The following is a 20764-nucleotide window of genomic DNA, read 5'->3' as shown; positions in this document are numbered from 1 at the left end:
ATATTATGTTCTTTAGCTTCTAGGCTAATTTTCTCAAAAAATCTTCTGTGAATGATTTACATCTTCATATTTGTTCATTTTCCAAGCGGTGTCATTGCCTGAAATCTTGTTCCACCTTAAGATATGAATTAAATTGAGAAGATTAAACATTTATATTCTTATCTGTTTTTAACTCATATTCATTAATTTCCTGAAATTTCTACATATTCTTCATGTGCAATTTCAGCATTGATTTTTAGGCAATAAACTCCTGAGAACAGAAATTTATTTGTTGCAATATATAAAGTTCCAAATGCTGGGGAGGGACATAATTAGTTTAGGGTAAGTCATGATAACAGATGTTGAATACATATTTTTTATTTAATCTGTTATGCCTCATATTTCTGATATTTCTAAACATTGATTCTAATTTTTTTTATTTTGTCTGTCTAATATTTGTACAGGAAAAACTGATCTTACTGATTTCTGTAGGTAAATTATATGTGAGAAAATGCTTTGTAAATAGTAACATGATGTGCAAGTATTATTGCTGAGCTCCTTGTAAGTAAATGAAGAGTTTTTGTTAGCTTGCTTTTTAAATCAGCCCTCTATGAAATATATTAATATTATATGGTAATAACTGTGACTTGCATGGCTTTAATATATTATTTCATAAAACTTCTTCAAGATTTCTGGGATTACTGGCTATCATTATGGGAAGTATTGTAAAAATGAAATAATGATATGCACAGGCTGGGCTTTAGAATTAGTCAAACCTGAATAAGAATCCTGAATCTGGCTTTCACAAACTGTGAGACAAGCTCTGATGTCACCATACACTGTTAGAATGTTAGAATAAAGAAAAAACGGCAGAGAAAATCAGGAATCACAGACCTTTAGGAAATCTTTATTAACTACTTGATGATCACTAGGACCATAGAAATAAGCAATAAAATATTTCAAACCTAAATAAGAGAATAAAATTTTGTTCCTTAATATCTTTATCTTTAGCATGAGAATAACAACACTATCTCATTAGGTTTTCATAAAGATGGAATGAGTTAATATTTATATCTCACTCATTGAATGATTATGATGATTAATTGAGTTAACATTTCTAAAACACATAGAAAAATGCTAGCATATAGTAACCCCTTATATAAATATTTATTAAGTAAATGAAACTAACTTCAGTTATTTTGTTATAAGCATGTATTATTTATGTAAGTTCCAAGAACAATTATAAAACAACTCTTTTTTCCCAAACATTTGATGCAATAACTGGATATTGACAAAATTATGGTTGTCTTTTTCATCTGATTTCAAATTAATCTATTTCCAAGCAAACTAACCCAAAGACAAAGAAACCCAACCATTTTCTCACTGGAGGAGAAAATAGAAGAGAGACCAGAAAAATGAATCAGCTGTTGAGATCCAATGTGATAATTGCTTTGATAAAGAAACCTATCGTGTGCTGTGAGACACCAGAATGGCTCCAGGAGATAGAGCCAGGAGGCTCCACTTGAGCTGAGTTCTGAGGGAAACGTGAAGTGTGGCTCTTCAGGAAAGGGAAGAGCATGTTGCAATGCACAAAGGTTGAACATGATTTAACCCGCTTGTGAAACTGTGAGCCGAGTTCTAGTGTGGTGTAGGTGTTGCAGCTGGAGCTGTAGGAATGAAAAAGGGTAGGAGCTAAAGCTCAAAGATCATCTTTTGTCAAGATTCTTCCTTTAAGCAGGATAATTCCATGATCAGAAAATCATGATTAAAAATCCATGATTAAAAAAAAATCCATGATTAAAAAATCACCAGGAGAACACTTTAAAAAAATATTTGTGCTGAATAAATTTTCATTTTACTTGAGTTATCAACATAGATTTAGCTAAGTAAAGTGAATGAATGTTTAAATGTAAACTTTATTTAAATTAAATATGTGTGTGAAATGGGTTTACTTATTATTTTTGAAAAAGGAGAGTGGCATAATTTTTAAAGAGTAAAACTTTTAAATAAACCTGTATGAGCTCCATGGATGAAACTTAACAGTTGCAAGAGGAAGAAAAATCCATATCTGGCCATTGCACTCCAAATGTGTTATTTTAGCCTCTAAAATAATTGCAATCACTGTTGGCACTTTTAAAGAAAAAAGCTACATGCAAAAAAACTCTTTTGAAAGCCTTTTAGGTGAAGTGAGTCCAGTGTATTAAGTCACCATTTTCTAAGTTCAAGAACTTAGAAGAACTTAGAAGAACTTCCCCTTCACCAGCAAAGGACATAGAACATAGTAGGTCTTTAATAAATAATTTTGAGTTAAATTGTTCCTGTTGCTCTATTGTAACAAGAGAACTAAGATATGGAAAATATATTTATTCCTAAATTTTATTGTATTTTATTTTTTGAGGCAGAGTCTTGCTTTGTTGCCTCGAATAGAGTGCAGTGGCATCATCATGGCTCACACTGCAACCTCAAACTCCTGGGCTCGAGTGGTCCTTCAGCCGCTGGAGCAGCTGGGACCAAAAGTGTGCACCACCATGCCCAACAAATTTTTCTATTTTTGTAGAGATGGAGTCTTGCTCTCTTGCTCTGGCTAATCTTGAACTCCTGGCCTCAATGGATCCTCCCGCCTTGGCCTCCCAAAATGCTAGGATTACATGCATGAGCCACTGTGCCTGGCCTGTTCCTAAGTTTTATTATTGGTAAATGCTATCTTTTAATTTTAAGGCCAAACATTTTCTTTACTGTTGTTTTAACTTAATGAGACCCTCATTCACTATTTCTTTGACTAGGCTCGACCCTTTGTTTTGTGAGCCACCAACTACTGAGTACAGTTATCCCTCAGTATAAGCGGGGATTGGTTCCTGGATTCCATGTGTACCAAAAACTGCATCACGCAGTCAGCCCTCTCTATATGCAGGTTTTCCATCTTGCAAATGCTGTATTTTAAAAGTCTTCATATAACTAGATCCAAGCAATTCAAACCTGTGATGTTCAAGGGTCAACTGTATATTCCATTGTGGTCATCTATTAAAACTCTTAATTGTGTTTTATGTAAGCCTTTGGAAGGTTTTTGAGAGGGGAAAAAAATGTATGGGTTTGCTTTTGCCTGGTCACTTCATATGATCAGTGTAAAAAATAAAAATTACCTAGGATAAATTAATTTAGTTGACAACACTTATGCCTTAATTTTCAAATTACATGAGTTATACTTACTCATTGAAAAAAATGGAAAAAATATAGCACTGTAGAAAGTAAAATCTATCCCAATCCACATGCCATAAGTAGGTTTGCATGTTTGCTCAGATATTAATTTTTCATAATCAACATTTCCATATATGTAGGAATTGTATAGAAATAACCTATTTTATTTATGGATTAAACTATTAACTTTTTAATATCTTTAGTAGAAATGAGATATAAAACTCTGTATATTACTATTATATCATTCTGAAATCACTTGCAAAAGTAATTTCAAAAGTAAAAAGTCATGAAAACAGACCTTTTTAAGTTTTGAAATTTTCTAAAAAATTTACTTCTAGAGCATCTATAACTAATATATATTACTTTCTTTTAACCCTTCACTGATATTAAGATAAAAATACAAGAGATGTTTCAAAATTTGAAAAGATAATTTTCACAGCATACAAATATGCTATAAAAAATAATGTCTGCAGTTTTACAAAAATGGGTAGGGTGGAAAGTTGCAAACTTCATGTGCTTCTGGATATCAAGACTTTCAGTCATCTTGGACCTTTTAAACACAAATTTTAAACTCAACCAAGCTGTGATAAGTGGAATGGTTACTGTTTATACTGTGGTATAGTTTTGATTACAGCAGACAATGCTTTCTTTTCCAGTCGTCTTTGAGAATAAAGGAAAAAAAAATCTTCAGATGCAATGGTTTTGTGTAGCATCTTGTCTATCATGTTTTGTAAATACTGGAGAAGCTTTGACCAATTTGACCTAGAGATGGAATGTAACTTTGCTTACAAAAATTGCTATTAAACTCCTGCTTAAGGTGTTCTAATTTTCTGTGAGCACACTAAAAGAGAAAAATAAATGTGCACCAAATGTAAAAAAAAAAAAAAAAAAAAAATTTTCTGTGAACCCTGGAAGGATTTTCGATATAAATCAAAGAGTTTATGACACTACTGGGGAAATAGTTCAGGTGAAATAAGATTATTGCATAGTAGGAAAGCTATAATAAAAACTGTTAGTACTGTCACACAGTTCTCTCTGAGGTCTGAAAGGATAAAAAGTGTATTGAGCATCATGTAACAGCTGTCTAGAATGTGAAGGGGACCACAATTGGGGTGAGAAACAATATGCTGGTTTGAAAACAAGTTATGTATGGCTTATAGTTAAATTAAAAATGGTAAGTTGGACTAGAAAATGTATTATGAGGCTCTCAGACTTTTGAAAGGGCCTACATGCTAACTAAATGTGTAATTGATCTTTACTATGAGTATGTGTTGTTTCATATAAACTTATATGAATTATAATTAAAATTAAACTTCATATAAACTTATTTAAATGAAAACGGTATATAAAATGTAGATATATCCTTAATTATGAATGCTTACCTAAAGAAAGACTATATTTGTACATGTATAGCATATTTTCTCAGGGGATATTGCTATATCCCTGGAGAGTAAGAAATACCTTGTTACCGTCTCACCAGGTGGCAGCAATATAAAAGGGGAAGTGAGGAATAGGCCTAACATAAGCGTTGAAAACACAGGAGAGCTAGGAGATAATGTGTGGATCAGTAATGAAGGAAAGCCTCTTTTATCACATAAGTTCTCATCTTTACTGGTTCCGTCCTTCAGATACTTGTTCAGACACATACATACATAATAAAGATGAGTTACTTTTTAAGTTAGAATGTAGCTGTTTTCAAAGGTACAAGCTTCATAGTATGGTGTGCAGTCCAATCTTTCATCTTTAACGATTTTTTATGAGGTGAATATTTTTACATCATACTATAAACCATGAGGAAACAACCAGAAGTCTCAAGAAGAAAGGATTCCATATATAGTACACTGTAATTAGCATTGGATTGCTGATGAGATTGACATGTATTTTTGTGGTTCCATTCTTGAGGAAGTGTAGTGGCTGACTGAGGACTTTTTCGTAAACATATATGAGCACCTATATATGTGCCAGCTACTAGCATAGGCCCTGAGAGCTAAACATGAATTATACTGTTTGCCATGGCTGAGCACAAGGTCTATTTTTTTCTTTTAGTGGAATGCATTAGACAATAATTTCTTTTCTCTGTATTCTTTTTATTCATTAATTCATTCAACATTATTGGGCAGTTAAAAACTACGTGGTGTAGTGGTAGCTGCAGCGTAGAATAAAGAGAAGAACTATGTATGCATTCATAGCTTGATCTCAGTATTAAGGTCTCACCTGTCTCTACATGGTCAAATCCTACTTATCCTTCAACCTTCATCATGTTTCTCTAAGAAGGCTTCTATTTCTCCTGAGATGAAAATAACTATTCCTTTTTCTGAAATCCCATACCGAGAAAAATGAACACTTAAAACCTATGTATATGTTTTTCAGATGTTTACTATATGGAAATAACTGTGAAATATTATACTGCGATGCTTCACTAATTCCTTGCACATTAAAGAAGAAAAAGCAACATATAACTTGCAGAATATTTTGAGGATTATAGAGAATATCTGTTAAGTTACTAAAGAAGTACATACTATTTAGTATAAGCATATAATCTTTAAACATTATCACAATAAACCTCTGATGTATAAATTATTATCTTCATTTGCATATGAGAAAACTGATGCCCAGAGAGGTTAGGTGATTTGCCTAATGTCTTAAAACTAGTAAAGTGAAGTCAAGAGTTAAATACGGGCAATCAAGCACCAGAGTCTGTGCACTATGCTGTTCTTTCTGAGTTAATACATTTAAAGGCTTTGGACGAACAAGCATATTAGAGCATTTGATTAACATATACACATAAGTCTGAGTAAATGCACACACACACACACACACACACACACTGTATAGCAGTGGTTCCTACCCTTTTTGGGACCAGGGACCAATTAAATGGAAGACAATTTTTCCAGGGACTGGGTGGTAGTGGGGGCATAGGAGCACGGAGCTCAAGCATTGATGCCCTGCCCAGTTCCTAACACGTTGCGGACCAATAGGGGCCATGGTCTGGGGATTGGGGACCACAGCTGTATAGCGTTCATATGTATTATGTATTATCTGACTTGCTTATGCTGGCTGTATTTAGTACAGCCAGATTTTACAGAGAACTTTATTTTAAGTGCATGGCTTATCATTATCTCATTACTACAAGAAAGAGGAAACTATCTTCCTCATGAATTTAACCATCTTCCTCAATTCCTTTAAATATATACTCTCAATCACCATCATCTTTAAGGTGGATAAAAAATGGCCTCTTAGGAGAGGGTTTCCAACAAAACCATCCAGGATATAAAGCTGAGTTTTTATCTGTGGTACTTTCTGGTTTTCTTGATTAAAGTGTACCTTTGTTGTAGCTACTGGTGACAGGTACCTCTGTTGTAGCTATTGGTGACAGATGTTTTATTGCCTAGATATCCATTGGGCAGAAAAATACATTTAATAAATACATTTATGTATTTTTCTGTATTCATTGTCTTTACTGTTACTGTTTTGTATTATTGATATAGTAAAAAACTGGTGAGTACTTAATATTTAATTACTTTTTTAATAGTTGCAAGGTAATAATTTTGTTCCATTTTAACAATTCAGTTTATGAATTATGAACTTGTACTTTTTAAATAAATTTCTAACAGAGAGAAGCTGAAAACAGGACACAGTTCTTTCATTACTACAAACCTCAGTAACTTCACTCAACCTCATAATTTTCAGCATAATTATCAGTACCATCCTTTTGGCAAAAACGATTCTCTTTTGGCCTCTTGGTCATTGCTGTTTGGTGCTATTATTTAAATCTTGTTGTATTATGTAATATTTTGTTTTCCAATATCTTAGAGGCCAAGTAGATTCAAGAAGCTTTAGCTACTGACCCTACTTTCTTTATATGAGCTCTGTTCTTTTTTCATACCTAAATATTTCTATCTGTGCCTATATTCATGATGTATGTCTGTATTTCTGCCAATGAATCTTCCTGCAGTTTGTTTATTTATTTATTTATTTACTTATTTTAGGCAGCGTCTCACTCTTTTGCCTGGGCTAGAGTGCTGTGGCATCAGCCTAACCCACAGCAACCTCAAACTCCTGGGCTCAAGCGATCCTCCTGCCTCAGCCTCTGTGATAGCTGGGACTACAGGCATGTGCCACTGTGCCTGACTAATTTTTTCTATTTTTAGTTATTTGGCTAATTTCTTTCTATTTATAATAGATTTCTCAGGCTGGTCTCGAACTCCTGAGCTCAAGTAATCCCCCCACCTCAGCCTCCCAGAGTGCTAGGATTACAGGTGTGAACCACCGCATCCAGCTATTCCTTCAGTTATTATTAATGTATAATGATAATATCACATCCTTCTTGTTCTACCTCTGTACACTTAAAACTTATTTTCAAGTCTTCTCTTTCCAAATCTCTTTGAGGGTAAGGAAGGGAAAAATATAAGTTTAAGAGCAAAATGCTTCAGATACTTGTGATGATATTTTTTTTCTGTGTAGTAAAATAAGACAATGTTTGCTTTTTAAATGATAGCACTAAGTTTTTATGGAGATATTTTATGGAGATATTTACTTACAAGACAGCATGATATATGTGAATTTGTAGTTTCTTATGCTGTTGAGATTTCTTGTAGCATACTTAATGTTTTTAATTAAAATATGCTAATAAAAGTGTCTTTCTAGCACAAATGGCTAAACCAAAGTTGCTTAAAAATTGTAACAAAATTAGCTTTCTAATAGTGGTATATTGTTTTGAAGAAAATAAATGCTACAGCATGGAACAGTCCATAGATTGAGTTAGAAAAGTTTGCCATAAGATCTGAGGAAGATTTAGGCCAGGTCATTTTCCTTCTCTGAAGCATAGTGCCTCAGTGGCTATTAAGGTTCGGTAAGCCTTCAAAACTGTTTGATACCGTAAATCCCTAACCTTTTCATCTAGACTTGAGAAGCCTCTTGAGGAGACAGGACTACTTTTTACCTTTTTTTTTTTTTTCTTAAACTAAAATTGGACTCCAGGAGAGATGATGCTGTAGTCTTTTTCTAGCTGTGACTTCTTAACTGCTTTTCTTCTCAGTCTTTAAATTTCTCTGGCAAAGAGGCACTAATGTCACTAAGACATGAAGTCAATAGAACACCACTTTTTAAAATTCTAACTTGTCTTTATACGTGGATGGGATAGTCTTAGGTACAAGATACTAAATATGTTTCAGTAGTTTCCTCAGCGGCATTGGCCACTAGTCTCTTTATGCTTCTAAGAGATTCTCTATCTATGCAATGGAGATAAAAGTTTTATTAATTTATAAGAATCTGTTATATATGAAGATCAAATATAAGTATTGAATTTGATACAAGTCTCTTCTTTTAAGTCAAAATATGCATAAAGTATAAACTATACATTTTAAGCTGTTAACTTCTGAGAAAATCAATAATTCTCTGATGCAGACTATAGAAAACACGTAGAAAAGCTAGCAACTGTGTTTTATTCCTAGAATCATAATCTTCATCATCCAACAAATTATTTTAAGCATCAATTGTGTGAATTGTATACTATTCTAAATTTGCATATCTTGAATTGTTTTGAAGTACACATGTGGTAATGGGAATTTCTAGTGGATAAATAGCTCTATGTAAAAATTATATTTGGTATTATCTTGTAAATACAAATATATATTAAAAACCTTAAAAGGAACATCATAGGTGTGATTAAAAGGCAGAATGGTGCACAGCATTATAAATCCAGTTACTTTTAATGATGTTACCATAGCTTCCAGCTCAGGAGAATGTAGAAGCTGGGCCAGGATGAATATTAAGAATATTCGAAGTTAGTTACAAATACCTCTAAGCCAGTAAGAACTTGTGGTGTAATCAGAGAAGCAGAGTAGGAGAGTATGTAGAAAGGACTATTAATGGAGTATTAAGAGAAGCAGAGAGGTGGAAATAGAGTTATTGGAAGCTGAGAATGGCTTTGACTATTTTGACTATTTAATGGATCAGAATATGGAGTTAGTCTCATCATGTTTTAAAGAGACCAGCAATCTTGTTTGGATCCTTTTATTATGACAGAGTCTAGGTAGAAGGGATGAAAGCTGTGGATCTCACACACATGTATGATACTCAAAACCTCCATTTCTTGATTCATACTCCTTCCGTTCAACCTGATACTTGATTCTGCCCAGTTTTCAGTAGGAATAATGCAGAGTTGAGGAAGAATATTATACTTTGTATTTACCTACATTGGTACTTATGAAGTAGGGAAGCTGGTCTTGAATCCATCTGCTACACTTCAATTAGGTAGACCTTCCAAATATTATCCAAATATTAACATTAGGATAATATTTTATTTTTTTAGTTTAAATAGTAAATCGCCCAATTTCATTATATCTCTCTCTATATAATATTAATTTAGATTGTAGAAGCCTGATGAAACAGTGCCAACCTGATTAAACCAACATCAAGCAAAACCAAAACAATGAATTATGAGTTTTAAAGTTTTCAAGTAGATTTGTGTTTGTGTGTTTTGCCTTTTTAAATGAGAAAGAAATTAATTCAGTCATTTAAGCTCATGGAGTAGAAAATGCTTTAACAAGCATAGGTTACAATTCCAACTGCAATGGATGGTTACCAACAAAAGAAGCAGGCATCTGTTCTCAGATGAGTGAAGAATGAAATGCTGCTTATTTCATTACTCACTATAATATTTTTGGTTTTGTACTATGGAGTAAAACTGTCTAGCCTCACTGATATTTGAGAAGAGGAATCATGTTTCTTTATCCCTAAAGAAAGATACTAGATAAATATGTCTTTAATAGTTTTTGTCCTTTAAGTTGCAGTACTTAAGTATGGTCATGGTGAATCATGAAAGATTCATATTTTTAAGGATTCTATATTTTGCTTTTAATGAAATTCATGTTATTCTCTTTAATAAATATAGAAATGGAAAAAGTTTATGACTAGTAAAATATCTAAGATGTTTCATTTTTTAAAAAAATCTATTTTTCTTCCTATAAATGTAGTAATTACTTGGGGATTAAAATATTACATAATTGTTTTTATGAATTAACTTTTGCCTCTTATAATTCATTTAAAAATAAACCACATTATAGCAGAATAATTTTGAAAGGTAAAAGGGGAATTAAATGAATGAAGATGAAAACAAGTATAATTTAAATGTTACTTCTAAGGAAAAATTTATGTAGAACTGTGGTTTACAATAATTGTTGACATATTCCCTTAAGTACTGTGTCTGTGATTTTTCATGGTATCAATCATTTAAAGCAATTTAGGTAATAACATTCTGACATGCATTTCTGCTATTTTATTTACACCATTTGCCTACATCATTGTAATGCAGTACCTTTCTGATTTGGTACAGTAAATGCACTCTGTAATATCTATTATGGCATGGTCAAAGGATAATTTATTGTCAAATAGAAAAATAGGTCAACACTAATGTCACTTGATGATCAACACCCCCCCCCCCCAACAAGTTTAATAAAACATCTCACCAGTATGCATTCCAGTGCAGTGGTTGATATTTTATTAGGACTACCTGGCTATAGCAGTAGTGTAATTACTGAGCTGTCAGAGTGAAAAGTGGGATTAATGGCAGCCTGATGCACTTTAGTCTGCGGAGCGCTTAGAGAATTGCAAGATGGTATTATTATCAGAGTCTGCCCATTCTGGCATATTCATGACACCAAAGAAAAAAAGAATGCTACAATTCAGGTTTGCGTGGCCCTGCCTCATTAACATCTGACATTTCCAACAGCTGTTATTTGTGAACTAGCTCAATAATAAAAGGAGAATTATTTGGTAAAGAGGCTTAATAACCACAACTAAAAATCCTTACATTGTCATTGCTGTTAAGTGAATCTGTTTATGTTGAATTTAAGATTTCTTCGGAAGAACAGAAAAATACACTGCATGTTAATTTGGTTCATTCATACTTGCTGACATTATAACTTTATTTTTTAATTGCCTTATTATTCAAGTTGGGTGTTAGAAAAAGAAAAACAGAAAACTTCTGACTTCATTAGGGTTGACCAGAATACATATGATGGGCTCTCATGCTGTGTGTGTGTGTGTGTATTTGTGTGTATGTATATCTTTATTCCTATGTAATGACAGATATTTAAAACTGTTGAGATGACTTTTTTATAAATGAGAAAATATTTAAAATGGCATATTATTTACTAAGATTTTAGCCGTTTTTATATTACCACATAATAGAAAATCCTTTCAAACCACTGGTAATGCTCAACGTATTTATTTATATGATCGTTACTCATATAAACATCATTTCATTTTGACATCATCAGCCAAATAGGCCATGCATTGTGGGGTTTTTGCATTGTTTTTCAGTGTATGCTGCAAATCATACTTCCAAGAAATTCTTTTTGAATTCAGTGACAGTGTTTCAAGGAAAAAAAAAATCCTAAGTATGAACAGATAGGAATTCAACTAAATGATAGATGTGAATCTAACAATGGCATTTAGAGAAATGATAGGGGAGAGGTTTAATGACTACATTTCAGAGAGGACAATTGATTATGAAAAGCCTTTGGTACTCATTGTGTAAAATTTAATTTAGAGAGAAGGCTAAGGGCACAAACCAAAGAAAAGAGATCAGATTTAAAAACAAGATATTAATTAGGTACTGAGAAATTGGATCAGACAATGAAGAGGGCTCTCTTATTCACAAAAGGATGACAAGGAGACTGGTATTGTTTTCTTGAAGGAAATGAACCAAGATCTATATACATGGAAGTGGACAGAAAATGAGCTAGCTAGTCACCTTTGTCATTGAGCAATATAGGATTCATTCTCAGTGAAATTCTTGGATGATTCTGGTCTTCTGGCACATGTGACAATAGTGTATTTTCTTAAGTTGTATATCTTCAGCCCTATTTCTCTCTACTCCCACTCTTGCTTTATGTCAGACCAAATTCCAGTAGTTCATTTACCCTATCATATTCTCTTCTTCCCACGCTCTGGCACATTTTCTTTCTATTCTTGGGTCATTCCCTTGAGTGACTCTGCACTATCACTTGCTTTCTTAATGTCCAGTCATTCTTCAGGCTTCTGTTTTTAAGTATTATTCCTTCAAACAAGCTATTCCTGACTCCTTTTGGGAATATTGTCCCTCCTGTGTGTGCCCATAGCATACTGTGTTTCACCCAAATTCCCATTGATTACATTGGCCTCTGCTGCCTTTGTGATATGTCTATTTCCTTCAAACTGCAAGTTCCATGAGAGCAGAACCATGGTGATCTTGTCCAACACTTCTATATTCTCATATCCCAGGGTCTGCCATGTAACAAAGCTCATTAAATATTTATTAAATGAATGAATAAATGGAGACACACACACATAAGATAATGAAATAAATGAAAATTCTAGCCAGTGGTTTCAGTTGTCCTGAAGTAGTGATTACAGAACTGTTGTTATCATAATGTGGTTCTAACCAAGTACATCAGAATCACCTCAGAGGCCTTTTTTTTCAAAATGGATATCCTCAGGCCAACAGTGACTTACCAGGGGCTCCTCTTTGGAATCTATGGCATATATCAAGCTTCCCAGGTGGTTCTTAGGTGCACTAAAGTTTAAGCGTGTCTCTGGCCAGTTTCCCAGGAAGCAGATTCTGAGATGAATTAGTATGCAGGATTTTTATTAGAGGTCAACATCTGTAGAAGAGTGAAAGAAACAGGATTGGGCAAAGCTTCAGTGGATTCTTGCAGACTAGATCCCCAAATGGGGGTAAAGGGACTGGGCCTCTAATGCTACTCATTGACCTGTAATTGGATGTGGGCCAACGGGCACTAGAAAGGGGGCCTGACCATGTTTCATTCAGTTCTCTTCAGCAGCTAAAGGCAAGGCATCTGGGGGAATAAATTCTTTGTCCCTGAAGGGGGTGGATCTGGGCTGTGCTTTGAAGAATCTACTATATAACCCAATTGCCATGTGAATGGTATTGTAGGTTGAAAGGGAAGGAAGGCTGGGAGGAGGAAGAGAGAGAGAGAGAGAGAGAGATAAGGAGGTGGGTAAGGAAGAGGGAAGAAGAGAAATGAAGAAGAAAAGATATTATAAGTGATAAAATAAGATTTCCCCCTGGCATTTATATAATAATTGTGGTCTACAAGACTTATAAATCTTATCATAAAAGACTGCATGCTCCAAGCATTGTCAGTATAGTAAGGGATCAAAATAAGAATTATATAGTAAATGAGCGAATGATATATCTTAATGATGTATTATTAAGGTGTGATACTTTTAAAATCCAGGAGGAACTCTGAGAGGAGGGGCAGTGTGAGAATGGTGCTATTTTATGCATCTCAGGAGGTGTGCAAAGGGTGAAACACAAATATCATGTATTTATTGCTTAAAAAAACTTTTGTACCTAAAAATAATATAATTTTATTTATACTTATTAGACACTAACTCTGAATGAGTATACGGGAGAAAATGTACAGAAGATTATTTTAGTTACTTTGAAGTTTTCTTAATGCAGTTGTTTTATTCTGTAGGTGCCTGAAATGTGCAGATGCCCCCTGTCAGAAGAGCTGTCCAACTAATCTAGATATTAAGTCGTTCATCACAAGCATTGCAAACAAGGTAAATTCAGACTTAGCTTTGCAAATGAAAATCATATTTTCATTTGTTTTATATTATTACCTGTGGTTAAAGGATATAACATATCTTAGTAAATTTGGTTAAAACATTAAAAATATGACTTCTACAGACATTTGAAAATGTGGCACATTTTATTAATTAAAAACTTCCAAGGTATTATTTGATCATCATGAAAATGCATATGCATTGTTTTTTGCCTTAAAATTAGTTTCTGTTAAAATTAATGATTTTTCAGACAAGGCATTCACTGAATGGATTGACTCTAGCTTAAGCTTGCTAAATGCTTATAGATAGTAACTATCATATATCATAAAAACACATTTCAAATTTGTGAAATATCTTTGTTTTAAAATATTCTTTGGGATTAAGTCTGGCATACAGGCATATCAAGGGAGTGGCCTTTTTCTTTTTACTAAAATTCAGTTAGTTTGTTTAAGATTTGTTGTAATTCATAGAGGATAAGAGAGTTGTAACTCAAAGAAAGAAAACAGGCTTATATGGGCAAGAGTAGAAAAAAAGGAATTTTGATCTTTAGTTTTTTTTTTAAATCAATGTACGGCTAAACCCAGCTTTCATTCACTAAGTGAAAGGTTGATTGATTGAATAATTAATAGTACCTATTGTTTTTGTGAAAGAAGCATTCAGAGCTCTTGCCCAAGTGTCTTATCCTTTAACAGATGAGCAAAAGCTGAAGACAGTCTCTGATAAGGATACAGAGAAACCTTTTCACAAGATTTAATACTAATGTTCTAAAATTCTGTAAAGATACAGTAAATCCTCCTTTAACAACCCGATTCTTTTTTATAATACATATGAAGATCGTTTCTTAATATGGCCATTATTTTAAAACAACTATTTTAGGAGAAAAATGATAAATTTATATTGCTTTAATGTTTCAAAAGAATTAAAAAGTATTACTTATGTGTAGGGGCTTAGCATTAATCTGCATGTTCAGATTTCTTAGGGGTTGAATTTTTAGATTGAATAGTTATTGGGAACCCAGGGAAAACTATTTATCTCTTTACCGTTACTTATGAAGGAAATATAACATCTATCTTACAAAGTTGTGGCATAAACTAAATAATGCGTGTACTATGAAAATATCTAATGTAATAACTCAACAAATATTTTGTTGATGTGAAGTCATTAATTCCCATATTCATCCAATATGGTAAATACTGTAGAAGTGACTGATAAAATGTTATTTATGATATCATATTTGTTTAATAATGATATCATCAGAAAAAAAAGTGAAGCAAAATTCCCAAGTTTGATGTCTAAAGTGTTTTGACTAAAAATATATCTAAATTAGCATTCTTGACATCAAGTATGAGGAGATAAGAAAATTATGATGGACCATCTTGGAGGATCCACGATAGTGAAATTTTCCCTAGATATTTAAAAATTCAGTAGTTATTTTGTAATTCTAATAAATAGACACTCCATTTATTTAATGTCTATCCAGATTTATAGTAAAAAAAAGACAAAAAGGGATTCTTTGTAAAGTTTATAAAATGTCTAAGCAAGATCAGAATCATTTCAATTTTAGGAAAATCTCTTTTTATTTCCTTAATACATTCATATTTCTTACTACCTAGTGAAGCATGTGCATAGGTATTTATTTAAAAAGATTTCCATATGAATATAAGATATTTGAAGATACTTAATTGAAAATAAAATCTTTTGTCAGTCATTTAAAAAACTATTGTACTAATGTTTTGCTGAAAAATTACTGTAGCAATCATAAAAGGTCAAAGATTCTTGTTCTTTACAGCCTGCAGCTTTTTAGGTATTTACTGGCTGTGTACAATGTGGGCTGTCCCACATAGCTCTGCCAGTGGACAACACAGAAGGGGGGTTCTTTCCAGGTTGAGAGGGTAATTGAATCGCCAGACTCAATGAGCCTTGCACCTCTTTGAGAAAAGGATGTCACTTGTACACGTATTGTGTTAGGCTTTTGTGATTCAGTGGAGTTTAGGCCAATACTTCCATTCTTTATTTTCTTACAAACCGGATTACAGCTCTAGTTTCCAAAGGTACACTCAATTCTATTGTACCTCCTCAGTCAGTTTTCCTCAGTCTCCTTTGTGCAGGCTGTTGTTTGCAATTGTATCTCTCAATTGGAAGTACATGTTTCAGATTCATCAAACTGTGAATACTGTATTATATTTCTTGATAGTTTGTCTTTTTAAAAACACTACTTTATATAACAATATAGAGGTCAATCTATAAATGCAGTGAATGCAATGGCTATTTTTAAGTGTTCCTTGATTTCATGATCTTTCATTTTAAACAATAGTGATATGTTCTCTTTTCAAAACTGTTAAATTGTAAAGCATTGATTTTCCATGACTTTGAATATTTTTGTAGAATCTGTGTACTTATATTTGTGTGGCTGTTATATAGAGATAAATAAATTTAAATTTAATAATACGTATTGCAGAAAGGCTGATTAAATTACTTTATATAAAATAAAAGTTTCTTCTTTATGATAGATCTTTATTGAAAGTAACTGGAAGTCAGAGGACCAACAAAATCTAACCAGCATAATTTACTAATAAATATTATTGACAAGAATATTTGTATTTTTTAAAAAGTTATCTTAATATGTGTGTATGTGTGTTTGTGCATATATGTGTTTCGTTGATATATATGTGTGTGTGTGTTCCAAAGCAGAATACAAGTGTTCCAAAGCAGAAAAGGAAAAGTGCAATCAATGAATTTGGTACACTGAACTTGCTTTTCAAGTTCAATGGCTATCAAACAAAATATTCATCATTTCCAGAATTATTTTCCAAAAGCATAGCTCTAATTATATGACTTCCTTGCTCAAAAACTTTAATTGCTATAAAAGTCACCCAGTGACTATAAACTTATGCCCAAATATATAACTTACTCAGTAAGCTGATCGGGCTTTCCCCCACTGTTATATTACAGAAGTTAAGTAGAAGAAAAAATTTTAGGAAGTTGTACATAATTTATCACTCAGTATTTTTTAATGTAAATATTTTATAAATGTAAAACAAAAGCTAGTGACAAGATTGCAGACTTTCTTTGGCACACCAGGTTTCTTCACCTGTATTGCTAGATGATAAATATGAGTACCTTGATCCATTTCGAGCATTGACAGAAACTTACCAACCTGCCATAAGATGGTGCTCAAGACAACAAAGCTTTATAAAAAAAATTCTATCTCCTTTGGCCAACATCTCCCCAGGATAATTACAGTGAGATAGGAGGAATACTTTTTTAAATGTCCAGAATAGGCAAATACAGAGAGATAGAAAGTAGATAAGTAATTGCCTGGGGCCAAGACTTAAGGGGTGGGGTGAGAATAGGTGGGGAGATTTGATAGAAATGAGTAATGACTACTAATGGTTATGGATTTTCTTTTTTGGGTGATGAAAATGTTCTAAAATTGATTGTGGTGATGGATGCACAACTCTGTGAACATACTAAAAAATGTATTGCACACTTTAAATAGGTGAATTTTATAATATATGAATTACATATTAATAAAACTGTTAAACACACACACACACACACACACACACACACACACACACACACACAATCTCTGTTATGTTCCTAGAGGGTATACAAACCATTATACTGAAGAGTTGAATATGCCATGTAATTTAAATCAGTAATTCTGAGTTCATGTGCCAATTTTCTTTACAGATTAGCTGCCAATTTTTTAGTATATATTATGAGTTTGTGTCAGTTACAGCAGCAGTTCCCAACCTTTTTGGCACCAGAGACCGGTTTCATGGAAGACAATTTTTCCAGGGACCTGGGGTGGCAATAGGGAGATGGTTTTAGGATGATTCCAGCGCGTTACATTTATTGGGCACTTTATTTCTATTATTATTACACGTGTAACCTCTCTGCTAATGATAATCTGTATTTGCAGCCACTCCTCAGTGCTAGCACCACCGCCTCAGCTCCGCCTCAGATCCTCAGGCATTAGATTCTCATAAGGAGCCCACAACCTAGATCCCTCGCATGTGCAGTTTACGGTAGGGTTCACACTCCTATGAGAATCTAATGTCCGCTGCCGGCTGCTGATCCGACAGGAAGCAGAACTCAGGTGGTGATGGGAGTGATGGGGAGTGTCTGTAAATACAGATGAAGCTTTCCTGGCTCACCTCCTACGGTGCCTCCCATTTCCTAACAGGCTACTGACTGGTACGGCTATGCACCCCAGGCGTTGGGGACAGCAGAGATAGAGGGTTAATCTGAACCAGTCTTGTGGCATAAAGTATTTTAATTCTAATTACTTCTTTTCCATTTTATAAACAATGTTTTGTGCATATTAATTCTATTCCTTTTAAAACGTAATGAGAGTATTGTAAATGCTTTATTTAATCAATATTGTATTAGCTTTATCATATTTTTACCCACTTTTTTTTTCATTTTTTTCTTGCAGTTTTCATGTGGAAGCAGTTTACTTCTACTTGTAATAAATTGTATAAAATTTCAATCAGAAAAACTTTGTTGTTGCCAAACCATTTTAGTTTTTCTAAAATTTTTTATTTTTTTACTTTTGAAAATTACTTACACTATCCATACAATTCAAGGTTGGCAATTATTATTATTTTTTTCACCTCATGGAACTTGTCATTGCAGTGTCCTTTATCATTCAATGCTAGTGTGGAAAAGTGAATGGGTGGCTAATTACTGCTCTTTTAAAGTGTGTCTTTTGGGGGAGTGGCTATTTTAAATATCTTTATGTTTTTGATATTAAACAATTTTTAATGATTTATGTAGCTTTATCTCTTTTTACTTATTCTGCTTAGGCTTCATTGGAATTCTTGAATCTGTGGGTTGATGTCTTTCATCATTTAGAAAATTTCTCATTGTCTCTCTGTTCTTTCTTTATGGAGCTCATATTAGATACATGCTAAGTCTTCTTTCTTTGTTCTACCTGACTCTTATGTTCCAAACATTAGTCTCTTTGTTTATATGGGAGGTTATATTCTAGATAATTTTCTTTACTTCTGTTTGAAGTTTACTAATAACTTCTTCATAGCAGTTTTGAATATGTTGTTAAAATGGTCTGTTGAGTTTTTAAAAATACATATATTTTTATTTTTAATTTTTAACCTCTATTGAGGTTTGGCCTACAATTATATTTTTCATTTCTAAGAGTTTTTGATGTTTCTAATCTGCCAGATTTTTATTAATTTTTTCAAGCCTGTCATTTCTTAAAACATAAAAATATTTATTTTCATACTCTGAGAATTTTTCTATCTTAAGTTTCTGTGAATTTGATTATACTGTCTGTGCTATCTATTAACTCTATTAGTAGTGCCTTGTGTCTGCGTGTATGTTTAATGATTTTTTTTTTTTTTACACTCATTTCCTTTGAAACTTCATTGGTGGAAATTCTATGAGGACTATGACTGAGATGAATGCATGTTTCTCTAGAAATGACTTACATTTGCTTCTGTCAGGCAGTTCCTTTACCACCAGTCCTATGGGACCACCTTAAACTTAATTCCCTGCTTGATGTTTTTTTGAGTCACCCTATTTGTAGGAATTCAAACCACAAAGATACTGCAGGACTGGATTATTATGAATTTGCTTAGGAAATTATTTCCCCCTGTTTGTTAAATATCCAAGTCTAAAACAGGAAGGTTTCTTTGCAATTTTAAGTGGGAGTGAGGTAGGATTAATCTTAGTTTTTCTTTCTGGTGATGTAGGTTAATGCAATCGTACTTTTATAGTAGAGTCCTTTATTAGACTCAAACATTGGGTAGGCCTTGAATTTTTTCTTCTAAAACCTATCTTGTCAGAGGCCCTAAAGACAGAAGACTGTGTTCACTTAGTTTGGCAAATGCCTTTAAGATTATTCCACTTGTTTCTCTAGTGTACTTACTACCTTGTCATTTTTAGTCCTTAGACATGCCTACTCATAGGCACATTCAAGATGACTTTTTAAAAAAAATATTTTACTTGTAATTTTAATTAGAAGAGTAATATCAGATAATTAATTCTCAATATACATGGAAAAGTACAATAAATATTTCAGAACAAGTGGGTTGTCAAGATTGATTGTAACTCAGATTTTTTTAAGGAAAATATTAGAATAGTAATTGGGAAGGTATAGGCAAGAAAGAAGCTTTTCAAAAATGAGACAATAAAAAGTAAGACAAAAATTTCTAATATTGATACTCACTATAAAGCCACTATAATCAAAACAATATAGTGTTGGTACAGGAATACACATTTCTGCAACAGATGAAAGTCTGTAAATAGAACCAAGTAAATATGAGCACATAGTATATAATGAAGAGAACATTTCATTTCAGTAGAAAATGAATGACTTCTTTGATAGGTGGTTCTGGGATAATTTTGAATTTACTAAAGAAACTTTCATCAAGTCATCTCCAAGAATATATTTAGGTGGACTAAATTCCTAAATACTAATATATATGACTAACTTTAGATACTTGAAGCTATATGCTATATGAGAGCAAATTTTACTACATACATTTTTAAATGTATTTTAAAATAAAAACTAACCAAACTTGAAACCAATTAAAAAATTATTTGCCATGCATGTTTCAGGCCAAGTGTTAACGTATTTGTTAATCAAAGAATTCCTGAAAATTTATATGAGACAGACAATGCCCTGCAGGCATGGGCAAAAGTTATAAATATTATAGAAGAAGTAAGGTAAATGACTAAAAGTCACATTAAATCTCACCTACTTCCATATCAGTTGGAAATATGTAAATCAAAAGATAAGACACCAGTTTTCTCTCATCAGATTGTTGAAGTTATAAAGTAAACCCCTATGCTACTCAGCAGAAAGGAAACAAGAACTCTCATATGGTGGGTGTGTATTTGAAAATTGCAAATATATGTATAGTGTTTTCCCAGCCATACTTTATATGTGCTTTGATTAGAGAAATAACAGTACCACCAGGTAAAGGAACATTTATACAATAATATTCGAAGCAATTGTAGCATTGTTGGAAGTAGCATAAAA

General features: G+C 32.9%; 1 protein-coding gene across 1 annotated transcript in view; it reads left to right on the top strand.

The window, feature by feature from the left end:
• Positions 1–20764, top strand: part of DPYD (dihydropyrimidine dehydrogenase) — a 796846-nt gene that overhangs the window by 184793 nt on the left and 591289 nt on the right. Inside the window, exon 4 of the mRNA XM_012791012.3 lies at positions 13662–13749. Within this exon, the coding sequence (XP_012646466.1) occupies positions 13662–13749 (88 nt within the window). The remainder of the gene's footprint in view (positions 1–13661; positions 13750–20764) is intronic.

This window comes from Microcebus murinus, chromosome 2 (assembly GCF_040939455.1).
Source record: "Microcebus murinus isolate Inina chromosome 2, M.murinus_Inina_mat1.0, whole genome shotgun sequence".
Lineage (NCBI taxonomy): Eukaryota > Metazoa > Chordata > Mammalia > Primates > Cheirogaleidae > Microcebus > Microcebus murinus.
This window is presented reverse-complemented; position numbering and strand designations above follow the sequence as displayed.